The sequence below is a fragment of the Hibiscus syriacus genome, unplaced genomic scaffold, assembly GCF_006381635.1.
Source record: "Hibiscus syriacus cultivar Baekdansim isolate YM2019G1 unplaced genomic scaffold, ASM638163v2 tig00111841_pilon, whole genome shotgun sequence".
Classification (NCBI taxonomy): domain Eukaryota; kingdom Viridiplantae; phylum Streptophyta; class Magnoliopsida; order Malvales; family Malvaceae; genus Hibiscus; species Hibiscus syriacus.
In genome coordinates, this window is record NW_024063196.1 from 1,782,682 (window position 1) to 1,806,521 (window position 23,840).

At 36.1% G+C, this 23,840-nt stretch overlaps 1 protein-coding gene across 1 annotated transcript; it reads right to left on the bottom strand.

Annotated features, from left to right (window-relative positions):
- Nucleotides 1–473: 473 nt before the first annotated feature.
- Nucleotides 474–1,438, bottom strand: LOC120172030 (transcription factor TCP20-like). The gene has a single exon (XM_039179606.1). The coding sequence runs from the start codon at nucleotides 1,393–1,395 to the stop codon at nucleotides 544–546; it is 852 nt and encodes a 283-aa protein (XP_039035537.1). The 5' UTR covers nucleotides 1,396–1,438; the 3' UTR covers nucleotides 474–543.
- Nucleotides 1,439–23,840: the final 22,402 nt, after the last annotated feature.

The following is a 23,840-nucleotide window of genomic DNA, read 5'->3' on the forward strand; positions in this document are numbered from 1 at the left end:
TTATGTTCAACCATATTCTTTTAGAGAAACAATAAATGATTCTTACTTGATCCGAGATGAAACTGGACATGTATGACTAAATTTCTATGTTTAATTTTCACAAACAAAGTGATTGCCATTCCATCGAGACCTAGCGAAGAAGAAAACAAATGAAATTTTCATTACAACATAATCAACAAACCTCTGAATCAAACAAGTTAAGCCCAAAACCAAGCTACTAAGCTGTGCAGAGCTCCCACCTGCACATTCCACATCAAAAAGAACAAAGCGCAAGACCATTAATAATTTTTTTAGAAAACGTTGGATGATGCAAGTTCAATAAATGGAAAGAATCTGAATCAAGGAAACCACCTCTATAATGAATTTAAGATACGAGGTGCAGAAAGAAGGGGGCAAAAACAAAATCGATTCAGTCCCTGTAGAATTCTGAGAACCAAAGTATCCATCTTTTCTCACTATTTTCCCTTTTTCCCCCATTATACAATACTGGAACATTACAAAAAAGAAAGCCATCCACTCTCAGGAATGGTACTATTTGTAACTTTACTGTCCCGATCCCTGAGAATCATCCTTAGAAGTGGGTTGTTGCTGGTGCTGGAGCACCCTAGCCTGCCCCATCTGCTGATAAATTTGGCTTAAAGCTTGATGATTTAGAACCCCGATGTGACCATCTTGAGACAACCCAAGTTCCAAACCAGGGAACTGCTGGTTAGCCGCTCCCAAGATAGAGGTGAAGCTCATCTGACCAATATTAGTAGTTGGCAATTCAAAACCGGGAAACCCAATCTTTTGCAAATAATTCGAGCTTTCAGTGCCTAAATTTGTTGTAGATGTACCAGATGATGACTGAAACCCATAACAACTGACTGAGGGCCATAAACCTGTTGCTACTTGATGGGGTCTCCCCATTGCCCAACTGGTCCAACTGCTCCCAGACCCCCCTAAATCTTCCATCTTTTGGTGCAACCCTGCAGATAGAGAGGCCACTTGATGCGAAACTGAGCCTCCAGCTGCTGCCGAGGCCGATGCAGGTATGGTTCCGCTCCCCGTGGCGGCTATTATTGAAGGTTCGGCTTGTTGTAACAGCCACTGTATGGTTTCCCCATCGGATTTGTGACCCAATTCCCTAGTCAACTGAAAGATTCTAGCTGCACATAAAGCAGGAATCCTTATTCTCCTACCTCTTCCTTCAACTTTGGTATGCCTGTCTTTGTTAGAAGTAGAACTTTTCTTAGGACCCAACTGGTGTTTCTTCCCTCCTTTATCTGCAACAGTCTGGGGACCCTTGCTTTCAGCTGCCTTGTTCTCTCCCATGGTTTGTTGCGGTGGTGGCACTGGCATGCTTAAGAAGCTGGATACTTGAGCTGGAGTCTGCTTGGAGTCCTTGGGATCCATTAACAGGTAGGGTGGGGGCAAATTAAAGTAAAAAAAAACAACAACAATAAACTTCTTAGATTGAAGAAGGTGACCTGAAAAGTACTAGACTTTCGTTATTTTTTACTGTTTTTGACATGGAATGTGACAGACAAAACTATTAATTATATTATTGAATCCCAACGCAAACCCAAAATGTCAAAAAAAAGTTATCGTTTTACTACATATCTTTTTACTCCCCTTTCTTATTCTAGTGGACGGTTTTCGACCAACCTTTATTATTTGATAGCAACTTTAACTGCCAATTTCAGCTCAACAACACTAACTCTAAACACGATACACCTACTATTTCAGTATTTCCATAGATTGATGGATTCCTGACCTTTCTTTTCACTACATGCTACATTATTGCAGCTGTCAATATATTGGTTCCATGACCATCTCTTGTAAGGGACTCAACTGCCCACGTGGATCAATCATTCTTTGACAAAACTGGGATCATGGCTTACGGGGGCTAGACCAATCTTTCTGATGTCATTAAAACTATAAGTTTATTTATAGATGAAATTCTCAAACTCTAAAGACAGTAGAGTCGTTTCTTTAGTTTCAGACTTTCAGTTGCATAATCTTGGCGTATTTATAAAAAATACCCTGTCATTTTTTATTTACGTTTAAGACATCCGTTGATAAAATTTTATCGATATAACATTCTTAATAGAAAGGCACGGATTACCGTATTGACGTCACATCACGTAAGACGCGAATCATCATTCACTTTGTAAGTCTAACACGTGCGTCAGAAAGACGCGAATCACCATCCGCACCTTTTATTTAATTTTAAACCGTTCACACTCTTCCAATTAGTGATACACATCTATCCAAACCACATCCCAAAACCTATAAATACCCCTTTACTATTTCAACCACACTAAATGCTCTAAAAAACTCTCAAATCCTCTTAAACCATATCAAAAATCAAACTCTCTTAAAACTCAAACCCTATTAAATTCTATTTAAAAGGTAACATATTATACTATATTATACTAATTAATATTTTAGTATTTTATTAAAATATTTTATATTAATTATTTTTTTGCAGTTATAAAATGAAAGGTGATCTGCTTCGTTTAGATGGAAGTCATATCTCGAGGCATTTTGTTGATACCTGTATATTTTTTAATTTTATTTTAATTATTGATAATACTTTATTTTTTTAATTTTTTATTATTAGTTTATATATTAATTTTTGTAATATTTATTAAATTATTAGAGAGATCATATATTAGATATCTTTATATCTTAAGTTAGAGATACCAACCCGTGTCTGGTTGTATTTAGTCGAAGCTAGATTCAATTACGTAGCTAGATATGAAGGGCATTGCAACGTAGAATCCAACCTGATTTCTAAATTAGTCGAGCAGTGGAGACCGGAGACATACACATTCCATCTTCCATGCGAAGAGTGCATGATTACGTTGGAGAATGTTTCCATGCACTTGGGGCTTCCGGTAGATGAAGATGTTCTTTCAGGGGTGTCGCACGGTAACTGGAATTCATTGTGAAAGGAATATCTAGGAGGTGTCTCGCCAAATTTTAACGGTGGTCGAATTCCGTTAAATTGGTTGGATGCAAATTTCAAGCATTTGAGTAGCGATGCCTTGGAGGAGCATGTAAAAAATATATGCATGGGCATGCATACTACAGCTGATAGGAGGGCTCCTGATGCTGGACAAATCGCGCAACCAAGTTCACTGTATGTGGTTTCGGCATCTCGCCGATTTTTATCTGGCTGAAACACTGAGTTGGGGTTTGGCAGTTTTGGCATTCCTGTATTGGGAAATATGTCAAGCTACTGACTATAGGAAAAATGCTATCGACGGATGTCTCCTTCTGTTGCAGTCTTGGGCGTGGTATCGCATGCCCTTTTTATGTCCGGTTGTGAAGAACTCGTTTGTATTCCCGCTATTATTGAGGTAATTACAATACTAATTTCGTATATTAATCATTTTATCTAGTATATAATAAAAATTATTTCATTGAATAGGTGGTCTACTACAAAAAAAGATCATTGGGATTTACCTGATGAATTATAATCAATTAGGCTACCAATTGATCAGAAGGACGACACAAATGTATCTATTTAAATAACAAAATCTATTTTTAATTATCGTTATATAATTAGATTATTATTTTGATAAGAATTATATATATTTGTTTTAGTTTGAATGTGCTCCTTATTGTGCTAATGATATGAGGATTTACATCCCACACGACTTAAGAGGCCCATTAGATGTTTGGATGGCGGTGGTCCCTCTGATATGTTATGTGATTGTCAAGTGGAACCCCACTGATCGCGTGCTCCAACAATTTGGTTTTGTACAATCAATTCTGGAATTACCTCAAAATCTCGATGAATTGAATAATACCGATCGACGTGGTAAAAAAAGATGTGGACTAGCTGCTAAAGCATTATGAGTGGGTCATGATATGGGAGGATCGATGTCAACGTATTCCCCGTAGAGAACCCATTTATGTGGATCATTTGACGGTTGCAGATGATTATTATGAGTGGTTCAACATGAACGAGAAATCATTTCTAATTTACGAGGAAGCACGAGGAGGGAGCATTCATTGATGTCGATAGAGACGTCCACGACTTGTAGACGGAGAGCAGGTGCTTCCGGTTCGTCCTTAATTGCAGCACTGAAACCTTCACATCAGCCACCGTCTGCAACAATGTACACCCCGCAACCAGTTCATATGGCTTTGTAGTGATATCAGATGCTGTCACTGCCATTCCCATACCAGATGCCACCACCGCCGTAGAGTTATATGACCCCTCCTGGAGGATATTATGGTTCTATGTTTATATATCCAACTTGGGGTTCATATGCTAGTTACTTGGTGGGTCCAACATCACCACTAATGGTCGCCGCACAAACACCTCCTGTACAGTTTTCTCACTCATCGATGTTGTCTTTTCTCAGTTTTCTATGAGTGGTGGGATATTCAGTCATACACCTCTAAGGTCTTTATTCTATGAAGGTGTTACATCATCATCAGTTCCTCACCAGGCTCCTGATGACGACGACGACAATGATGATGATGATGGTGATGGTGATGATGATGATGAGAGTGACAAGTCAGAACAAGTTATATGAAGAAAACTTCCTCGAGACAGACAACCACCGCCCTACGGAACACATTCAAGACGCAGACATCGATAGATTTGTACATTTCATTATATTTGTATTAAATTTTTTTGGACAAATAATTGTAATTTTTTAATTATTTATCATTTAATACATAATTATTTATTTTTATTTTGTTAATTGAAGCGAATAAGTTTATTATTTACTGAATTTTAATCCCTTTCTTTTATCATTTTCTTGTTTAAATAATCGATGATGATCAAATGAAATTAACTTAAAGTAAATGTGAATTAAATTGTAACACCCCCAACCCGTACCCGACCTGGATATGAGTCCGAGATGTCACATTGACTTTTTAAAACAATATTCTTACAAAATAACAGAACATTTGGACTTATATTAAGAAAATATGATAATATGCTGTTGAATTATGTTTCATTATAACAAATTTAAGGTAAAAATGTTTTTATGAATAGTACTAAGCTGTATGAATAGTGTTGATACTATGACATAGTATCGTGAACAGTAATAAACAGTGTTACAGTGTACCGATGCACTTCTATAGTATACCGATGCATAAAAACATCAAATTTAAAATGTGTATCGATGCACTGCTACAGTGTACTGATGCACTGCTACAATAATTTCAGCACAACATATAAAAACTCATAAAAAATTAAACTTTCATCACTATAAAGTTGTTATTTACATAAATACGTTTAAAACATTACAAAACTCGATCAGAGCATACATACTTAATTTAACGACTTTGTTTACATGCTAACCTATTTATCACATAATAAAACATATTGTTTAACTTACTTTGATATGATCTTCAAGTGGAAATACATTGTTCTGCTGAGCTTATATTGGATCTTTTTGTTTTTCGGTACCTATTTGAAAAACGCTTACACCCTAAGTCATAGACTTAGAGAGGCATAATAATAATGAAAATGAAATATAATGATAATGCCATCATGAGATGAAGTGTAACAAAATCACATATCTAATCCATGCAAATTACACAACTATATATCTTACCTGTAATCTTATCAAATTAACCATCATGAATTCATATAATAAGTTCACTGGCTTATGATACAATACTGAGAACCCAAGGTATACGAGTACAATGAGGTTGTGCACTATGTTGTCACCACAACTCGTATAAATTGCACTGAAGTGCCACGTAGAATTTGCACCGAAGTGCCGCGTAGAAATACACCGTAGTGCCATATAAAATTTGTCCACAAAGACCACATAGAAATTCCTTAAGAATCATATACATATACCAAGGATCAAGTAGGTGTCTCAAAAGACCTCATACATGTTCTAAAGAATACATATATGTCCCTAAGGACCATGTATAATTATCCCGAAGGACCACGTAGACCCTCTACTCTTGGTATGCCAACTATACTTATAGTTCTCATCTATATAACATGGGCTTTCACAATTCACATAGTTTATATCTCATAGACATATAAATTCTTACCTTATCACATGGCTCATATAAACTTTTCATACATATTCACTTAGATCATTTTCACATAATGCATATAAATATGATTTCATGTCACGTATCATAATATGAAATGAATCATGTATCAAAGTATTAAATCTAGACTTATCACAAGTCTAGAACTGAATATACTATTATATTCATGTTATGCATATGCACTCACATAGATCTCTTTGTCTTTTCGTCGATCGATCTTATTTGTCAATTGTTCCGGAACTCGTTTAGGCTCAATATCTACATAATTTTTGAGACGATTATCAGAAGCCTAAACCTTATAACTTGATATTAATAACTTAAGCTAATTTAATGAACCAATATTCATTTTGTTCCTTCATCGGTACACAAATTAAGTTCGTAATTTTCATGCATCGATCCCTGCCAGTATGTATCGATGCACCTTCAAAGTTGGTCTTAGTGCATCGGTACCCATTCATAGTGTACCGATGCACCTGCCTAGAATAGGCTATTTTCACCAGAAATTCATCAATACTTGACCCAAATTTTCATGTATAAAACCCTTATTATGCTATCAAACTCAACTATAACCACTATAACTAATTTATAGCATTCCAACACCTTATAATCTCCCATATTTCATTAAAGTTCTTAGAACTAAAAATCTTACCGCATTTTCCATGTTATCCAAACTTAATTCTAACTTTTATAACTTCTTATTCTCGTAGATGACAAGTCAAATTCAACCTCCAATTTCATTTAAACCATCTTATTCAAATTTTCACCGAAAATTCATCAATAATTGACCCAAATTTTCATGTATAAAACCCTTATTATGCTATCAAACTCAACTATAACCACTATACTAATTTCTAGCATTCCAACACCTTATAATCTCCCATATTTCATCAAAGTTCTTAGAACTAAGAATCTTACTTCATTTTCCATGTTATCCAAACTTAATTCTAACTCTTATAACTTCTTATTCTCGTAGATGGCAAGTTAAATTCAACCTCCAATTTCATTTAAACCATCTTATTCAAATTTTCACTTAAATGCTTAGTATCTTCAATCCTTCATAACTTGCTATTCTTTGAATTTCTAAATCCCTTTTTCTCTCCATCATCTTTCCTACATCTTAATTAATCAAAACCATGCTTAACTCTTAAGAATTAACCAAAAGAAATCCAACTTACCTTGGCTATGAGGCTTCACGGTTGGGAGAAGAAGAAGAAGATGAAAGAAATGTCTGGAAATATTTGTTTCCTAAAACATGATCCACGTGGGTTATAAAATAACCCCAAATAATATTTTATTCTTTCCTTTGTTCAATGAACTTTTTGCCCCTTTCATTCTCCTTCATTTGTTAAATCATCCTACACAATACATTTCAATTAATTCCTTCACTTTTCAAATCTGGTCATTTAATTTTAAAATCTTACACTTTAATCACTAACCAAATATTGAGGATGTTACAAATATCCCCTTAAGAAATTTCATCCTCGAATTTTCATTGCACGAACAAATGAGGGTACTGATGCCGTATATCCTCTTCACGCTCCCACGTTTCTTCTTCTATCTTGTGATTCCTCCACAATACTTTGACTAATGGAATAATCTTATTCCTCAATTGTTTGACTTAATAAGTCAATATTCTCACTGGTTCTTCTTCATAGGTTAAATCAGGTTGGACTTCTACTTGCTCTGGTGCAACGATGTGGAAGGGATCAAATCTATATTTTCGTAACATGGACATGTGGAAGACATTATGAATTTTCTCCATTTCTAGTGGTAAAGATATTTGATATGCTATCATTCCTATCCGTTTAACAACCTCATATGGCCCAATGAATCTAGGACTTAACTTTCATTTCTGACTAAACCGTAATACTTTCTTCTAGGGAGATACTTTCAAGAAAACTTTATCTCATCTTCAAATTCAATTTCCTTTCTTTTAAGGTCAGAATAGGACTTTTGCCGATCAAATGCCACTTTGAGATTATTCTGAATTTCTTGAACTTTTTCTTCCACATCTTGAATCAAATCCAGACCAAGAACACTTGGTCTTTAAACTCATACCAGTTTAATGGAGTACGACATTTCCTTCCATATAAAGCCTCATAGGGTGCCATCTTAATACTGATTGGTAACTATTGTTATAAGAGAATTCTTCCAATGATAGATACTTCTCCCATGATCCTTTGAACTCAATTACGCATGCTCTCAACATATCTTCCAAGATTTGAATAGTCCTCTCCGATTGTCCATCAGTCTGAGGGTGAAAGGTGGTACTAAAGTTTAGCCGAGTTCCCAACGCTCCATGTAGGGATTTCCAGAATCTTGAAGTGATTTGACGGTCTCGATCATAAACTATAGAAACATGTACTCCATGCAATCTAATAATTTTTCTAATATACAGCTCCACATACTTTTCCATAGAGAAATAAGTTCTAACAGGAAGGAAATGCGCTGACTTAGTCAATCGATCAACAATTACCCAAATTGAATATCTTTTGTTTGGAGTTAAGGGTAACCCCGAAACAAAATCCATCATCACATTTTCCCACTTCCATTGTGGAATGGAAAGCGGTTGTAACAATCCTGACGGAACTTGATGCTCAGCTTTGACTTGTTGACATACAAAACATTTAGACACAAATTCAGTGATGCTTCGTTTTATCCTGGCTACCAATACCGATCCTTCAAATCCATATACATATTGGTTCCACCCGGATGCATCGTCAACGGACTACAATGAGCCTGTCAATAGATCTTTCTTCAATTCCTCATTGTCTGGTATCACAATTCTTTCTTTACAATACAAATTCACATCCAACTTAACTCAAAATCCTTAATCTCTTTATTCTTTACTTGCTCTATTCTTTTCAAACATATTTCATCTTTACTTTATAATTCTCAAATTCGATCCAACCATGTTGGTTTAAGCTTTAACTCCGCATATAGACCACCGTATTCAGTTATAGATAATCTTGCGTCCATAGCTCGTAAAGCTGCAAACGTTTTCCTGCTCAAAGCATCTGCAACCACATTAGCCTTTCTGGGATGGTAGTCAATTATCACATCATAATTTTTAAGAACTTATCCCATCTCCTTTGCCTCAAATTAAGCTCTTTTGAGTCATCAGATACTTCAAACTCTTATGATCGTATACAAATAACAACGTTCTCCATATAGGTAGTGACACCAAATCTTGAGAGCGAACACTACAACATCCATTTCCAAATCATGAGTTGGATAATTCTTTTCATATGGTTTCAACTGTCTTGATGCATACGCTACCACTTTCCCTTCTTGAATTAATACACATCCCAATCCATTATGGGACGCGTCACTGTATACCAAAAAATTCTTGCAAGATTCAAGTTGAACTAATACAAGAGCTTCTGTCAAAATTTTCATTAAAGCTTCAAAAAATTCTTGGCACTCCGAAGTCCAGACAAATAGTATGTTCTTTCTCATCAGCTTTGTTAAAGGTAACACTATCATCGAAAAATTCCTAACAAATCTCCGATAATAACCTGCAAGTCTAAGGAAACTCTGAACTTCAAACATATTCTTTGGAATTTCCAGCCCATTATAGCTTTAATCTTTTGAGATTCCACCCTAATCCCATCTCAGGATCACATGCCTCAAGAAAATTACTTCATTTAGCTAAAACTCACATTTCAACAGTTTGACATAAAGTTTCTTATCTCTGAGAATTTGTATGACTATCCTCAATTGATAACTATACTCTTCATGAGATTTTGAGTATACCAGTATATCATCAATAAATACAACAAAAAACTGATCCAAGTAAGGTTGAAATATTCTGTTTATGAGATCCATGAAAGCAACAGGTGCATTTGTCACTCCAAATGGCATTAGGATGAACTCGAAATCTCCACATCTCGTTCTAAAGGCTATTTTTGGAATGTCTTTCTCATGAATCTTCAATTGATGATATCTAGAGCGTAAGTCAATCTTCGAAAATATCGAGCTATCGATAGTCAATGTAGAGACGTATCGAACCATCTTTCTTCTTAACAAATAACACTAGAACTCCCCACGGTGACACACTTGGTCGAATAAATCCCTTTTCTAGCAACTCTTAAAATTGCTTCTTCAATTCTTTTAATTATTTTGGAGCCATACGATAAGGTGCCATTTCAATAGGAGCGGTCCCCGACATTACTTCTATTTAAAATTATACCTCTCTATCTGGAGGAAATCCTGAAAACTCCACAGGGAAAACATTAGGGAATTATATGACTATCGAAATCCCTTCTAACCCTTTCTCTTTAGCTCTTGTATCTACCACATTTGCAAGAAAACTTTGACATCCTTGTAGCATCAACTTCTTTGATGCCATTGCTGATATCATATTTATTAAAGAATTAGTTCTTTCACTGATCACATTCACCTCCATCCTTCTGGACTTCTCAGAGTTACCTTTTTCAATCTACAATCAACATTTCCATAATAACGGAACAACCAATTCATTCTCAAAATTACTTCAAACTCATCAAAGGGTAGTTCCATCAGATTAGTAGGGAATTCAATTCACTGAATCCTTATGGGACATCCCTTACAGACCTTATTTACCCGAACACTGTGCCCTAAAGGATTAGTTACTATCACCTCGTTATTCGTAGCTTCTAATGATATTCTTAATTCATTTACTAATTTACTGATAATATAAGAATAAGTGGAACCCTGATCAATCAATACCAATACCAACTTATCAAACAACTGAAAAGTACATGCTATAACATCAGGATCATCACGGTCTTCACTTGTCTTTAAATTGTATACCTGCGCATTTGAGGAATTTCAGGTTGTGCAGAGGATTCAGATTGATTCCTCCCTCTACCTCTTCCTTGTCCTCGTTGTAAGGCAGAAACATTTTTTTCAGATGGTGCAGGCTCACCAACCATTAATGGGAAATCCCAAATAAAATGTCCGGCATCTCCGCATCGGAAACAAACTCCGGAAGCCATTCGACATGTCCCAAAATGATTATTCCCACAATGTTGACATTGTCTCGCTTGACCTTGAGTGGCTCTCCCAGTATCGGATCCCACTGATTACGTCTGCCGAGCTATCATATGACTTGCTCCTCTAACAAAGAATGCAATTGATTTTGATCTTACTTGAGGTCGAAATCCTAAATTTTTTCCTCTTTTTGGTGGTGTTGTGCTTGAAGAAGCACCAATCCTCTTAGATATCTGAACTCTTGAGTCCCCAAATCTCTTATTCTGAGCTCTCTCAAGGGCTTTAGCATGATTAATCACCTCTTGAAATGAGGAAAAGTTTAATACTATTAACATCTCTTTCAATCTAGGGCGCAATCCCTCCACAAACTATTCACAAGCATCTTTCTCTGTAGGAATAAGTTCAGCTGCAAATCAACTCAGCTTATTAAAGTCACACTCTTATTTATATACCGAGTGATTCATCTGCTTCAAGTTCATAAACTCCTACTTTATTTTCAGATAAACTGATCTCCAATATACTTGTGCTTAAATTCTTCCAAGAACAGAGACCAATTCAACTGGTCATTTGACATTCTCATGGTGACGTTCGTCCACCATATCCTCTCTTTTCCCCTTAATAAAGAAACAACTCCATCTAGCTTCTCCACTTCAAAGCAGTGAAAACCATCTAAATGATTTTCAAATCATTCAGCCAAAGATCCGCTGCAACCAGACCTTCTTCGGCTTCTCCCTTAAATTCAGAGCTCCTAATCCTCTAAACTCTTTTGCTACATTTACTCTGGGAGTTGATGACATAGGAGGTTAGAAACGTGTCAGGATAGTGTCTAACGTCCTGAAAAAATTATCTTGTTCAAGTAAAGCATTCCAAAAGCTGCTTGTTCTTCACCTTGCCTGGCCAGGGCAGGTGAATTACTTCTCTTTGCGGGTTGATCATCTCCCGCTTCACTTCGAGAACTATCATGTCCGAACATCTAATAAGAGTAAACATATTATTTTATTAGCAAAACAACATACTCCATACTACACCAGATTAGAAGTTTTCACATTTATGATGGCATGCACACCTATAAAACCACTATAGACTCTGGTTTATGCCTACTCTGGTTTATGCCTAGAATCGGCTAAACCATAGCTCTGATACCATTAAATGTAACACCCCCAACCCATACCCGACCTGGATATGAGTCTGAGATGTCACATTAACTTTTTAAAACAATATTCTGACAAAATAACAGAACATTTGGACTTATATTAAGAAAATACGATAATATACTGTTGAATTATGTTTCATTATAGCAAATTTAAGGTAAAAATATTTTTATGAATAATACTATAATGTATGAATAGTTTCGATACTATTTACATAGTACCTTGAACAGTAATGAACAGTGCTACATTGTACCGATATACTACTACAGTATACCGATGCACAAAAACATCAAATTTAAAATGTGTATCGATGCACTTCTACAGTGTACCGAAGCACTACTAGAGTAATTTCAGCACAACATATAAAAACTCATAAAAATTTAAACTTTCATCACTATAAAGTTGTTATTTACATAAATACGTTTAAAACATTACAAAACTCGATCAAAGCATACATACTTAATTTAACGACTTTGTTTACATGCTAACCTATTTATCACATAATAAAACATATTGTTTAATTTACTTTGATATGATCTTCAAGTGGAGATACATTGTTATGCTGAGCTTATATTGGATATTTCTATTTTTCGGTACCTATGTGTAAAACCCTTACACCCTAAGTCATAGACTTAGAGAGGCATAATAATAATGACAATGAAATATAATGATAATGCCATCATGAGATGAAGTGTAACAAAATCACATATTTAATCCATGCAAATTACACAACCATATATCTTACCTGTAATCTTATCAAATTAACCATCATGAATTCATATAATAAGTTCACTGGTCCATGATACAATACTGAGAACCCAAGGTATACGAGTACAATAATGTTGTGCACTATGCTCTCACCACAACTCGTATAAATTGCACTGAAGTGCCACGTAGAATTTGCACCGAAGTGCCGCGTAGAAATGCACCGTAGTGCCATATAAAATTTGTCCACAAGGACCACATAAAAATTCCTTAAGAATCATATACATATACCAAGGATCAAGTAGGTGTCTCAAAAGACCTCATACATGTTCCACAGAATACATATATGTCCCTAAGGACTATGTAGAATTGTCCCGAAGGACCGCGTAGACCCTCTACTCTTGGCATGCCAACTATACTTATAGTTCTCATCTATATAACATGGGCTTTCACAATTCACATAGTTTATATCTCGTAGACATATAAATTCTTACCTTATCACATGGCTTAAATAAACTTTTCATACATATTCACTTAGATCATTTTCACATAATGCATATAATATGATTTCATGTCACGTATCATAATATGAAATGAATCATGTATCAAAGTATTAAATCTAGGCTTATCACAAGTCTAGAACTGAATATACTGTTATATTCATGCTATGCATATGCACTCACATAGATCTCTTTGTCTTTTCGTCGATCGATCTTATTTGTCAATTGTTCCGGAACTCGTTTAGGCTCGATATCTACATAATTTTTGAGACGATTATCAGAAGCCTAAACCTTATAACTTGATATTAATAACTTAAGCCAATTTAATGAACCAATATTCATTTTGTTCCTTAGGGGTGTATCGATGCACTATGGGTGCATCGATACACAAATTAATTTCGTAATTTTCATGCATCAGTGCCTGCCAGTGTGTATCGATGCACCTTCAAAATTGGTCTTAGTGCATCTATACCCATTCATTGTGTACCGATGCACCTGTCCAGAATAGGCTATTTTCACCGAAAATTCATCAATACTTGACCCAAATTTTCATGTATAAAACCCTTATTATGCTATCAAACTCAACTATAACCACTATAAATAATTTCTAGCATTCCAACACCTTATAATCTCCCATAATTCATCCAAGTTCTTAGAACTAAGAATCTTAACGCATTTTCCATGTTATCCAAACTTAATTCTAACTCTTATAACTTCTTATTCTCATGGATGACAAGTCAAATTCAACCTCCAAATTCATTTAAACCCTCTTATTCAAATTTTCACTTAAATGCTTAATATATTCAATCCTTCATAACTTGTTATTCTTTGAATTTATATATCCCTTTTACTCTCCATCATCTTTCCTACATCTTAATTAATCAAAACCATGCTTAACTCTTAAGAATTAAGCAAAAGAAATCCAACTTACCGTGGCTATGAGGCTTCACGGTTGGGATAAGAAGAAGAAGATGAAAGAAATGTCTCAAAACATTTGTTTCCCAAAACATGATCCACGTGGGTTATAAAATAACCCAAATAATATTTTATTCTTTCCTTTGTTCAATGACCTTTTTTCCCCTTTCCTTCTCCTTCATTTGTTAAATCATCCTACACAATACATTTCAATTAATTCCTTCACCTTTCAATTTATCTAATATGGCCATTTAATTTTAAAATCTTACACTTTAATCACTAACCCGGTATTGAGGATGTTACATAAATTACAAGAATTATTCTTTGATAAACAACAACTGCATCAAGCACAACATCAACGGTTACTTAATTACAAAAGAGATGGACATTTTTTCTACTGTGTCTTGGGTTTCTACAATGCCCACATATTTTGTTTTGTCTAGATGTTTCTAGAATATCCATATCACAATGAATTCGAGTGGATTTTGGATGACCATGGTCCCTCAATAAAGACAAATCTGGTACAATTGGAAGTCAATTCTGAACCTTATTAGGGTCTTTCTCATTGTCTATGGGGGAACTCAAATTCATATACCTTAAACACTTATGATAGTAGGTATACGTGATCCATAAAATGATTATAGTCTTGACGAATATGCGAGATAAATGCTATGACATGAGAACATGGATACTTCAAAGCTTGAAAATCCTATAGTCGCACTATCTGTCTCGTAGATTAACTCTTAACAAGTTATCTTCAATCCCCTGAAGAGGTCGCGAGATCTCTGTGACACAACATTCCATTTGATGCAACAATTCTTTTTTTAGATCTATAACTAATCTAGGGTGATAGACATGACCGCTTTTCATCCATGTTTGAGCTTGTCCCCCGAGCTTACAAAAATATGTTGTTTTTACCAAAGCCATTACAGGTAAATATGTCGTTTATTAATGCATTTTTCCATATCGATATCGATGGCATCTTCATATTTAGGTCAAAGAAATTAGCAGATGTATGTCTTCCCCTTGAACTGGACGTGATGTAACCATACGAATTTTTTGTGGACCCACCTCAGTACAAATCGTAAGGAGTTGCTGATGAATGTTTCCCCATTGAACTTGAAGGGATGACACCATAATGCGGATTTCCCATTATGGCGTTAAAATCATTACACATTACTATAGTTGGGCTATCAACTTGATCAGCTTATTGAGCAAGCCCATAGTGGGAGCAAAATGACATACCACGAACAACACACAGTTCAACAAACTTTGCATACATCTCTATATTGGTGTCTAAATAATAATTTTGAGAATCAACCATCATTACAACAACATCATCGTTCGATAGTTTGAATGCTGCATAAGTTAACGAAAACACTAATGTTGGAAATCTGTACTGAAGCGACGACAGTCTTCTAGTACTTCCAATATTAACCTTCCTTGAAATCTTCATTATCAGCTCCTCAAGAGTCATGTTTCTCTTGAAGGATATTTTAACAAAAAGATTTGATACGAATACAACGCCGGTTTCATCTTCCCAAATTTCTCCATCATAGTAAACAATAACTGAAATTCGCGTCATTCTGAGAGTTTGAAAGATAGATAGTCTTATATCTACAAAAATAATAGCTTAAATAAACCTAATTAAATAAATAATATATGAATTAAAATATAACGCAATAAAATATTTAAAAATATTTATAATAATTTAAATATATAATTTTATATTATTATTGTATCAAAAAAATGTCTCGACATATGATCTCGTTTTTTAATTTTACAACCATAAAAAATAATAGAAAATAATTAGTACAATATTATTTTTCAAAAAATCATATATAAAATAAATATTATATATTAAAAAAATTACCTTACAATGAAAGATAGAACGAACTGGTGAAGTAAATATAGGAGGAATTGATGGAGTGATGTTTACAGTTCAAGGGGTCTTATTTATAGCCGAGAGAAAGTTTAAAGGCCGAGAAATTTAGAACCACTAATGAAATGAAAGTGTCATCATTGAGAAAGGCACGTATCATCATCCGCACTCTACGTTGATGATGATCCGTGCCTTTCTCCAAAGGGTGCTAGATCGATAAATTTTTTTTCAAACGGTGTCTGACTCATAAATAAAAAATGGTAGAGTGATTTTTCGGTAAATACGCCCATAATCTTCCCAAATAAATATATGTAATGAAAATGGGTCCTTGAGCGTAATACCAAAAACCTCAGTTGGTGGACCATCTTAAAAATAAAATCCCTGTTATAATATAGGATAAATTAGCATGTAGGCAGTGACGGAGCCATGTAGGCCTCCGGGGCCAACTACCCCCAATTTTTTACCATTAAACAAATAGGGATAATTACTAATTTAGACCTTTAAATTTTGATTTATTTTTATTTTGTTCCCTCATTTTTATTGTTAATTATATTTTGCCCTAAACTAAAATATACTATTGGGTCATTGTATTTTCACTATTGGATTATGATTTTTTTAATTAGATCATTAAACTATTAAAATTGAATTAATTATGTCACTTACGTATTTTTTTAATTTGATCTTAATTTTAATTTAATTTAATATAATAAATTTAATGGCAACATTATATTGCAAAAAAATGATACGATAATGGAGAAGAAGTAATCAAACTTGTGTGTGCGCGCGCGTGTGAGAGAATCAGATAGGAAAGAGAGATGGGTGACTACAAACCATAGTGTCAATCCCTCACCAACAACCGATCCAAAAAGGAAGGATCTTTTCCTCTGGGGTAGGAAAAGCATGATCTGGATAGCAGACCCAAAGCTATGGAACTTGGGCATGGGTCTTTTGTCGAAATGGAGTGACATTTTATTTATTATTTATCATATATTTACTTTTCTATTTTATATATAGTATTTATATATATAATATTCCCGGCCGAGAGAGATTAAGTTATAATAAATTAAAATATTTTTCATTTGTAACACTCAAAATTGGTCTAGTATTTTTTCGACGTCTAATGATCAGAAAATTCTTTTATTAAATGTTGACCAAGAGTAGAAAAACTGGTTTAGATAGAGTTCGTGCTATATAAGTTTACTTTTTAATCAAGTAATCATCCATAAATAGATATTTGAAGTTAGAATAAGAAGTAAATCGATTAAGCATAAATCTCAATAAAAATACAAATTGTCTTATATTCTTATTTTCTATATTAGTAAAAATTTTCTTTCTTTTCTCGTAATATTTTTTGTTTAATATTTTTACATAAAATCTTAGTTTTTTTTTATTTTAATATTACTGCTATTGTTATTATCTTTATATAGTATAACATTGCATAACATCCTTTTATTAAAGTTTTTGAACAAGAGAGTACAAAAAGGGATTATTATATTGCATTATATGTTTATGTTAAGGGAACTGGTAATTTAAAAAAGAAAAAAAAAGATAAGATAAGAGTTGTCTCAAAATAATTAATTTTTTTTAGATTGAGTTGATGGCTGTTGAATGATGAAGTTAGTAGTTGATGAGTATTGTTAGTTGTAGGAAGTTGTTATATTAGTTGTATGCAGTTACACGGTTACATAAGGTTGTTGTAAACTCTTGTTTAAACAGAGTAGTATAGTTCAATAAAGGATAACACATTCTAATTCAATACTTTGCTACTTTGCTGTGTTTCCAAATGTTGTATTTCCACATGGTATCAATCGCCACAAGCTCCTGGAGCCATGAGTTTCTTGCTGCACAACTCAAGGTGTGTTGATTCAGCTTAGAAGGTAGTTGCTTAGTTGCTTGGTATGGTGTTCTTGGTTGATTACCAGATTCTTTAATTGTCTTCTTGTTCTTTATTTTCTGGAGACTATGATTCAATGTTTACTAACAAGAAAATCAATGTGGTGCTCGATGAAACAAACTTCTTGTTGTGGAAACAACAAGTCTTGCTCACTATTCACAGCCATAGGCTTGAGCGACTCCTCACCGGTGTAATGCAGTCTCCGCCAGAAATGACAATTGATGAAGATGGAAACTTGATTCCAAATGAAGCATATGATGACTTTGTAGCTCAAGATAGTGCATTAGCATCTTGGTTGCTGTCTACTATTAGTCCACACCTCTTATCTTAGTTTGTGGGAGCTGAGACAGCTTCATCCATATGGGTCACGGTGTTGCAATATTTTGTAACGAGGTCTTCAACCTTGGTAATGAGTCTACACTGCAAATTTTAGTCTCTCAAGAAAGGAGAAGACAGTATGAGAGTTTACATTGCTAAAGTCAAAGAGATTTGTGATGCTTTAGCCTCGTGTGGGAGCTCGGTTCCAGTTGTGGGATACATTGCTAGCATTTTGAAAGGGCTACCCCGTGAATATCAACCATTCATGGCTGTTATCAGTTCAAGTGGTGATATGCTGCCCTTGGATAAGGTTTGCACTATGTTCATAGATGCAGAAACTCGAATTGCTGGTTTCGATGCTCAAGAAAAACGGTGATGGCTGCGACTCATGTTGCCCATGGAGCTGGACCAAGTGATCATTCTAAACGATTCTACTCGAACTATGACAAAAACCATATGACTACTGCTCGATCAGGTGGCAGGTCAGGCGGTCGTGCGGGTCGAGGGCAAGGACGACCATGGGTTCAATGCCAACTTTGTTGTAAAATTGGACATCTAGTTTACAGATGTTGGCATCGTTATGATGAGTCCTATCAAATAGTCAGTAATGCTCAATCGAGGTATGATGAAGAATCTGCCCAAGCTCACACTGCTGCATATAATAAGTGTGCAAGCATGTGTTCTTCGAAGGGGTATCGGTTACATGCTTCAATTATTATTGATAACTCTGTAGATGAGCAAGATTAGTGGTTCGTTGACTCCGGCACCACCCATCATGTTACCCCGGATGCGGATGTTGTAACTTGCAAAACTGGATGTACTGGTCCAGGTAAGTTAGTCGTTGGTGATGGTGTTTCATTACTTGTTGGATTAGTTGGGAACACAGTAGTGAAATCTGCTTCTAGAATACTTCTGGTTAATGACTTACTTCATGTACCTGGCATAACACAAAACTTGTTGTTTGTGTCCAAGTTTGCTAGGGACAACAACGTGATGTTTGAATTTTATGTACACGGTTGCTGTGTTCGTGATGCAATTAGTGGAGAGGTGATTCTTCAAGGAAGAATGCAAGACGAGCTCTATATGTTTCCTAATACAACTATCTCAAGTTCTTGTAAAAACGCTTGTAAATGTTGTTTCAGCTAGTGATGCTTACAATTTTTGGCATAGAAGGTTAGGACATGCAACGTTTGAAACAGTTGCGAGTGTTTGCAAAGCTATGGATGTACAAGTAAGCAAAAATATTAATAAAGTATGAAGCCTATTGCATTGGTAAAAGCCATAAGCTTCCATTCTGTTACTCTAAAACTGTCTGTACTAAACCCTTCCAACTAGTATATACTGACATATGGGGACCACTCATGTAGCCTCGAATGGTTTTTGCTATTACTTATCTTTTGTTGATGTTTATTCAAGGCACACTTGGATCTATTTTTTGAAAGATAGGTCACAGGCTGTTCACACATTTAAGGCATTTCAACAGATGGTGAAAACTCAATTTGGACTGGCTGCGAAGGCTGTGCAAAGCGATTGGGGTGGAGAGTATCGCAGTCTCTCATTTGTGCTGCTAAGAGAAGGAATTGCTCATCGTGTTGCCTTCCCGCATACATCTGAAAGGGATACCCCATGAATATCAGCCATTCATGGCTGTTATCACTTCAAGTGGTGACATGTTGCCCTTGGATAAGGTCTGCACTATGTTAATAGATACAAAAACCCAAATTGATGGTTTCGATGCTCAAGAAGAAATAGTGATGGCTGCGGCTCATGTTGCCCGTGGAGCTGGACCAACTGATCATTCCAAACGATTCTAGTCGAACTATGACAAAAATCGTATGACCACTGCTCGATCAGGTGGCAGGTCAGGCGGTCGTGCGGGTCGAGAGTAAGGCAGACCACGGGTTCAATGCCAACTTTGTGGTAAAATTGGACATCTAGTTTACAGATGCTGGCATCGTTATGATGAGTCCTATTAAATAGTCAGTAATGCTCAATCGAGGTATGATGAAGAATCTGCCCAAGCTCACACTGTTGCATGTAACAAGTGTGCATGCATGTGTTCTTCCAAGGGGTCTCGATTACATGTTTCAACTATTACTGATAACTCTGTAGATGAGATAGATCAGTGGGTCGTTGACTCCGGCGCCACCCATCATGTTACCCCAGATGCAGATGTTGTAACCTGCAAAACTGGATGTACTGGTCGAGGTAAGTTAGTCGTCGGTGATGGTGTTTCATTACCTGTTGGATTAGTTGGCAACAAAGTACTGAAACCTGCTTCTAGAATACTTCTGGTTAATGATTTGCTTCATGTACCTGGCATAACACAAAACTTGCTGTCTGTGTCCAAGTTTTCTCGGGAAAACAACGTGATGTTTGAATTTTATGCACACGGTTGCTATGTTTGTGATGCAATTAGTGAAGAGGTGATTCTTCAAGGAATAATGCAAGACGGGCTCTATATGTTTCCTAATAGAACTATCTCAAGTTCTTGTAAAAACGCTTGTGTAAATGTTGTTTCAGCTAGTGGTACTTACAATCTTTGGCATAGAAGGTTAGGACATTCAACGTTTGAAACACTTGCTAGTGTTTCAAAGCTATGGATGTACAAGTAAGCAAAAATATTAATAATGTCTATGAAGCCTGTTGCATTGGTAAAAGCCATAAGCTGCCATTATGTTACTCTAAAACTGTCAATACTAAACCCTTCCAACTAGTATACACTGACATATGGGGACCAGCTCATGTAGCCTCGAATGGTTTTTGTTATTACTTATCTTTTGTTGATGCTTATTCAAGGCACACTTGGATCTATTTTTTGAAAGATAGGTCACAGGCTGTTCACACATTTAAGGCATTTCAACAGATGATGAAAACTCAATTTGGACTGGATGCGAAGGCTGTGCAAAGCGATTGGGGTGGAGAGTATCGCAGTCTCTCATTTGTGCTGCTAAGAGAAGGAATTGCTCATCGTGTTGCCTGGCCGCATACATCTGAAAGGGATACCCCATGAATATCAACCATTCATGGCTCTTATCACTTCAAGTGGTGACATGTTGCCCTTGGATAAGGTCTGCACTATGTTAATAGATGCAGAAACCCAAATTGATGGTTTCAATGCTCAAGAAGAAATAGTGATGGCTGCGGCTCATGTTGCCCGTGGAGCTGGACCAACTGATCATTCCAAACGATTCTAGTCGAACTATGACAAAAACCGTATGACCACTGCTCGATCAGGTGGCAGGTCAGGCGGTCGTGCGGGTCGAGAGCAAGGCAGACCACGGGTTCAATGCCAACTTTGTGGTAAAATTAGACATCTAGTTTATAGATGCTGGCATCGTTATGATGAGTCCTATTAAATAGTCAGTAATGCTCAATCGAGGTATGATGAAGAATTGCCAAGCTCACACTGTTGCATATAACAAGTGTGCATGCATGTGTTCTTCCAAGCGGTCTCGATTACATGTTTCAACTATTATTGATAACTCTATAGATGAGAAAGATCAGTGGGTCGTTGACTCCGGCGCCACCCATCATGTTACCCCGGATGCGGATGTTGTAACCTGCAAAACTAGATGTACTGGTCCAGGTAAGTTAGTCATCGGTGATGGTGTTTCATTACCTGTTGGATTAGTTGGCAACACAGTAGTGAAACCTGCTTCTAGAATACTTCTGGTTAATGACTTGCTTCATGTACCTGGCATAACACAAAACTTGCTGTCTGTGTCCAAGTTTTCTTGGGACAACAACGTGATGCTTGAATTTTATGCACACGATTGTTGTGTTCGTGATGCAATTAGTGAAGAGGTGATTCTTCAAGTAAGAATGCAAGACGGGCTCTATATGTTTCCTAATACAACTATCTCAAGTTCTTGTAAAAACGCTTGTGTAAATGTTATTTCAGTTAGTGATACTTACAATCTTTGGCATAGAAGGTTAGGACATGCAACGTTTGAAACAATTTCTAGTGTTTGCAAAGCTATGGATGTACAATTAAGCAAAAATATGAATAAAGTCTGTGAAGCTTGTTGCATTGGTAAAAGCCATAAGCTGCCATTACCAATGCAACAAGCTGCCATTCTGTTACTCTAAAACTGTCTATACTAAACCCTTTCAACTAGTATACACTGACATATGGGGACCAGATCATGTAGCCTCGAATGGTTTTCACTATTACTTATCTTTTGTTGATGCTTATTCAAGGCACACTTGGATCTATTTTTTGAAAGATAGGTCACAGGCTGTTCACACATTTAAGGCATTTCAACAGATGGTGATAACTCAATTTGGACTGGCTGTGAAGGCTATGCAAAGCGATTGGGGTGGAGAGTATCGCAATCTCTCAGTTGTGCTGCTAAGAGAAGGAATTGTTCATCGTGTTGCCTGCCCGCATACATCTGAAAGTGTTACCTCTTGAATATCAGCCATTCATGGCTGTTATAACTTAAGTGGTGACATGTTGCTCTTGGATAAGGTCTGCACTATGTTAATAGATGCAGAAACTCAAATTGCTGGTTTCGATGCTCAAGAAGAAATAGTGATGGCTACGGCTCATGTTGCCCGTGGAGCTGGACCAAGTGATCATTCCAAACGATTCTTTTCTAACTATGACAAAAACAATATAACCACTGATCGATCAGGTGGCAAGTCAGGCGGTCGTACGGGTCGAGGGCAAGGCAGACCACGGGTTCAATGCCAACTTTGTGGTAAAATTGGACATCTAGTTTACAGATGCTGTCATCGTTATGATGAGTCCTATCAAATAGTCAGTAATGCTCAATCGAGGTATGATGAAGAATCTACCCAAGCTCACACTGCTGCATATAACAAGCATGCATGCATGTGTTCTTCGAAGGGGTCTCGGTTACATGCTTCAACTATTACTAATAACTCTGTAGATGAGCAAGATCAGTGGGTCGTTGACTCCGGCGCCACCCATCATGTTACCCCGGATGCGGATGTTGTAACCTGCAAAACTAGATGTATTGGTCCAGGTAAGTTAGTCGTTGGTGATGGTGTTTCATTACCTGTTGGATTAGTTGGCAACACAGTAGTGAAACATGCTTCTAGAATACTTCTTGTTAATGACTTGCTTCATGTACCTGGCATAACACAAAACTTGCTATCTATGTCCAAGTTTGCTAGGGACAGCAACGTGATGTTTGAATTTTATGCACACAGTTGCTGTGTTCGTGATGCAATTAGTGGAGAGGTGATTCTTCAAGTATGAATGCAAGACATGCTCTATATGTTTTGTAATACAACTATCTCAAGTTCTTGTAAAAACGCTTGTGTAAATGTTGTTTCAACTAGTGATAATTACAGTCTTTGGCATAGAAGGTTAGGACATGTAACGTTTGAAACAATTTCTAGTGTTTGCAAAGCTATGGATGTACAAGTAAGCAAAAATATGAATAAAGTCTGTGAAGCTTGTTGCATTGGTAAAAGCCATAAGCTGCCATTCTGTTACTCTAAAC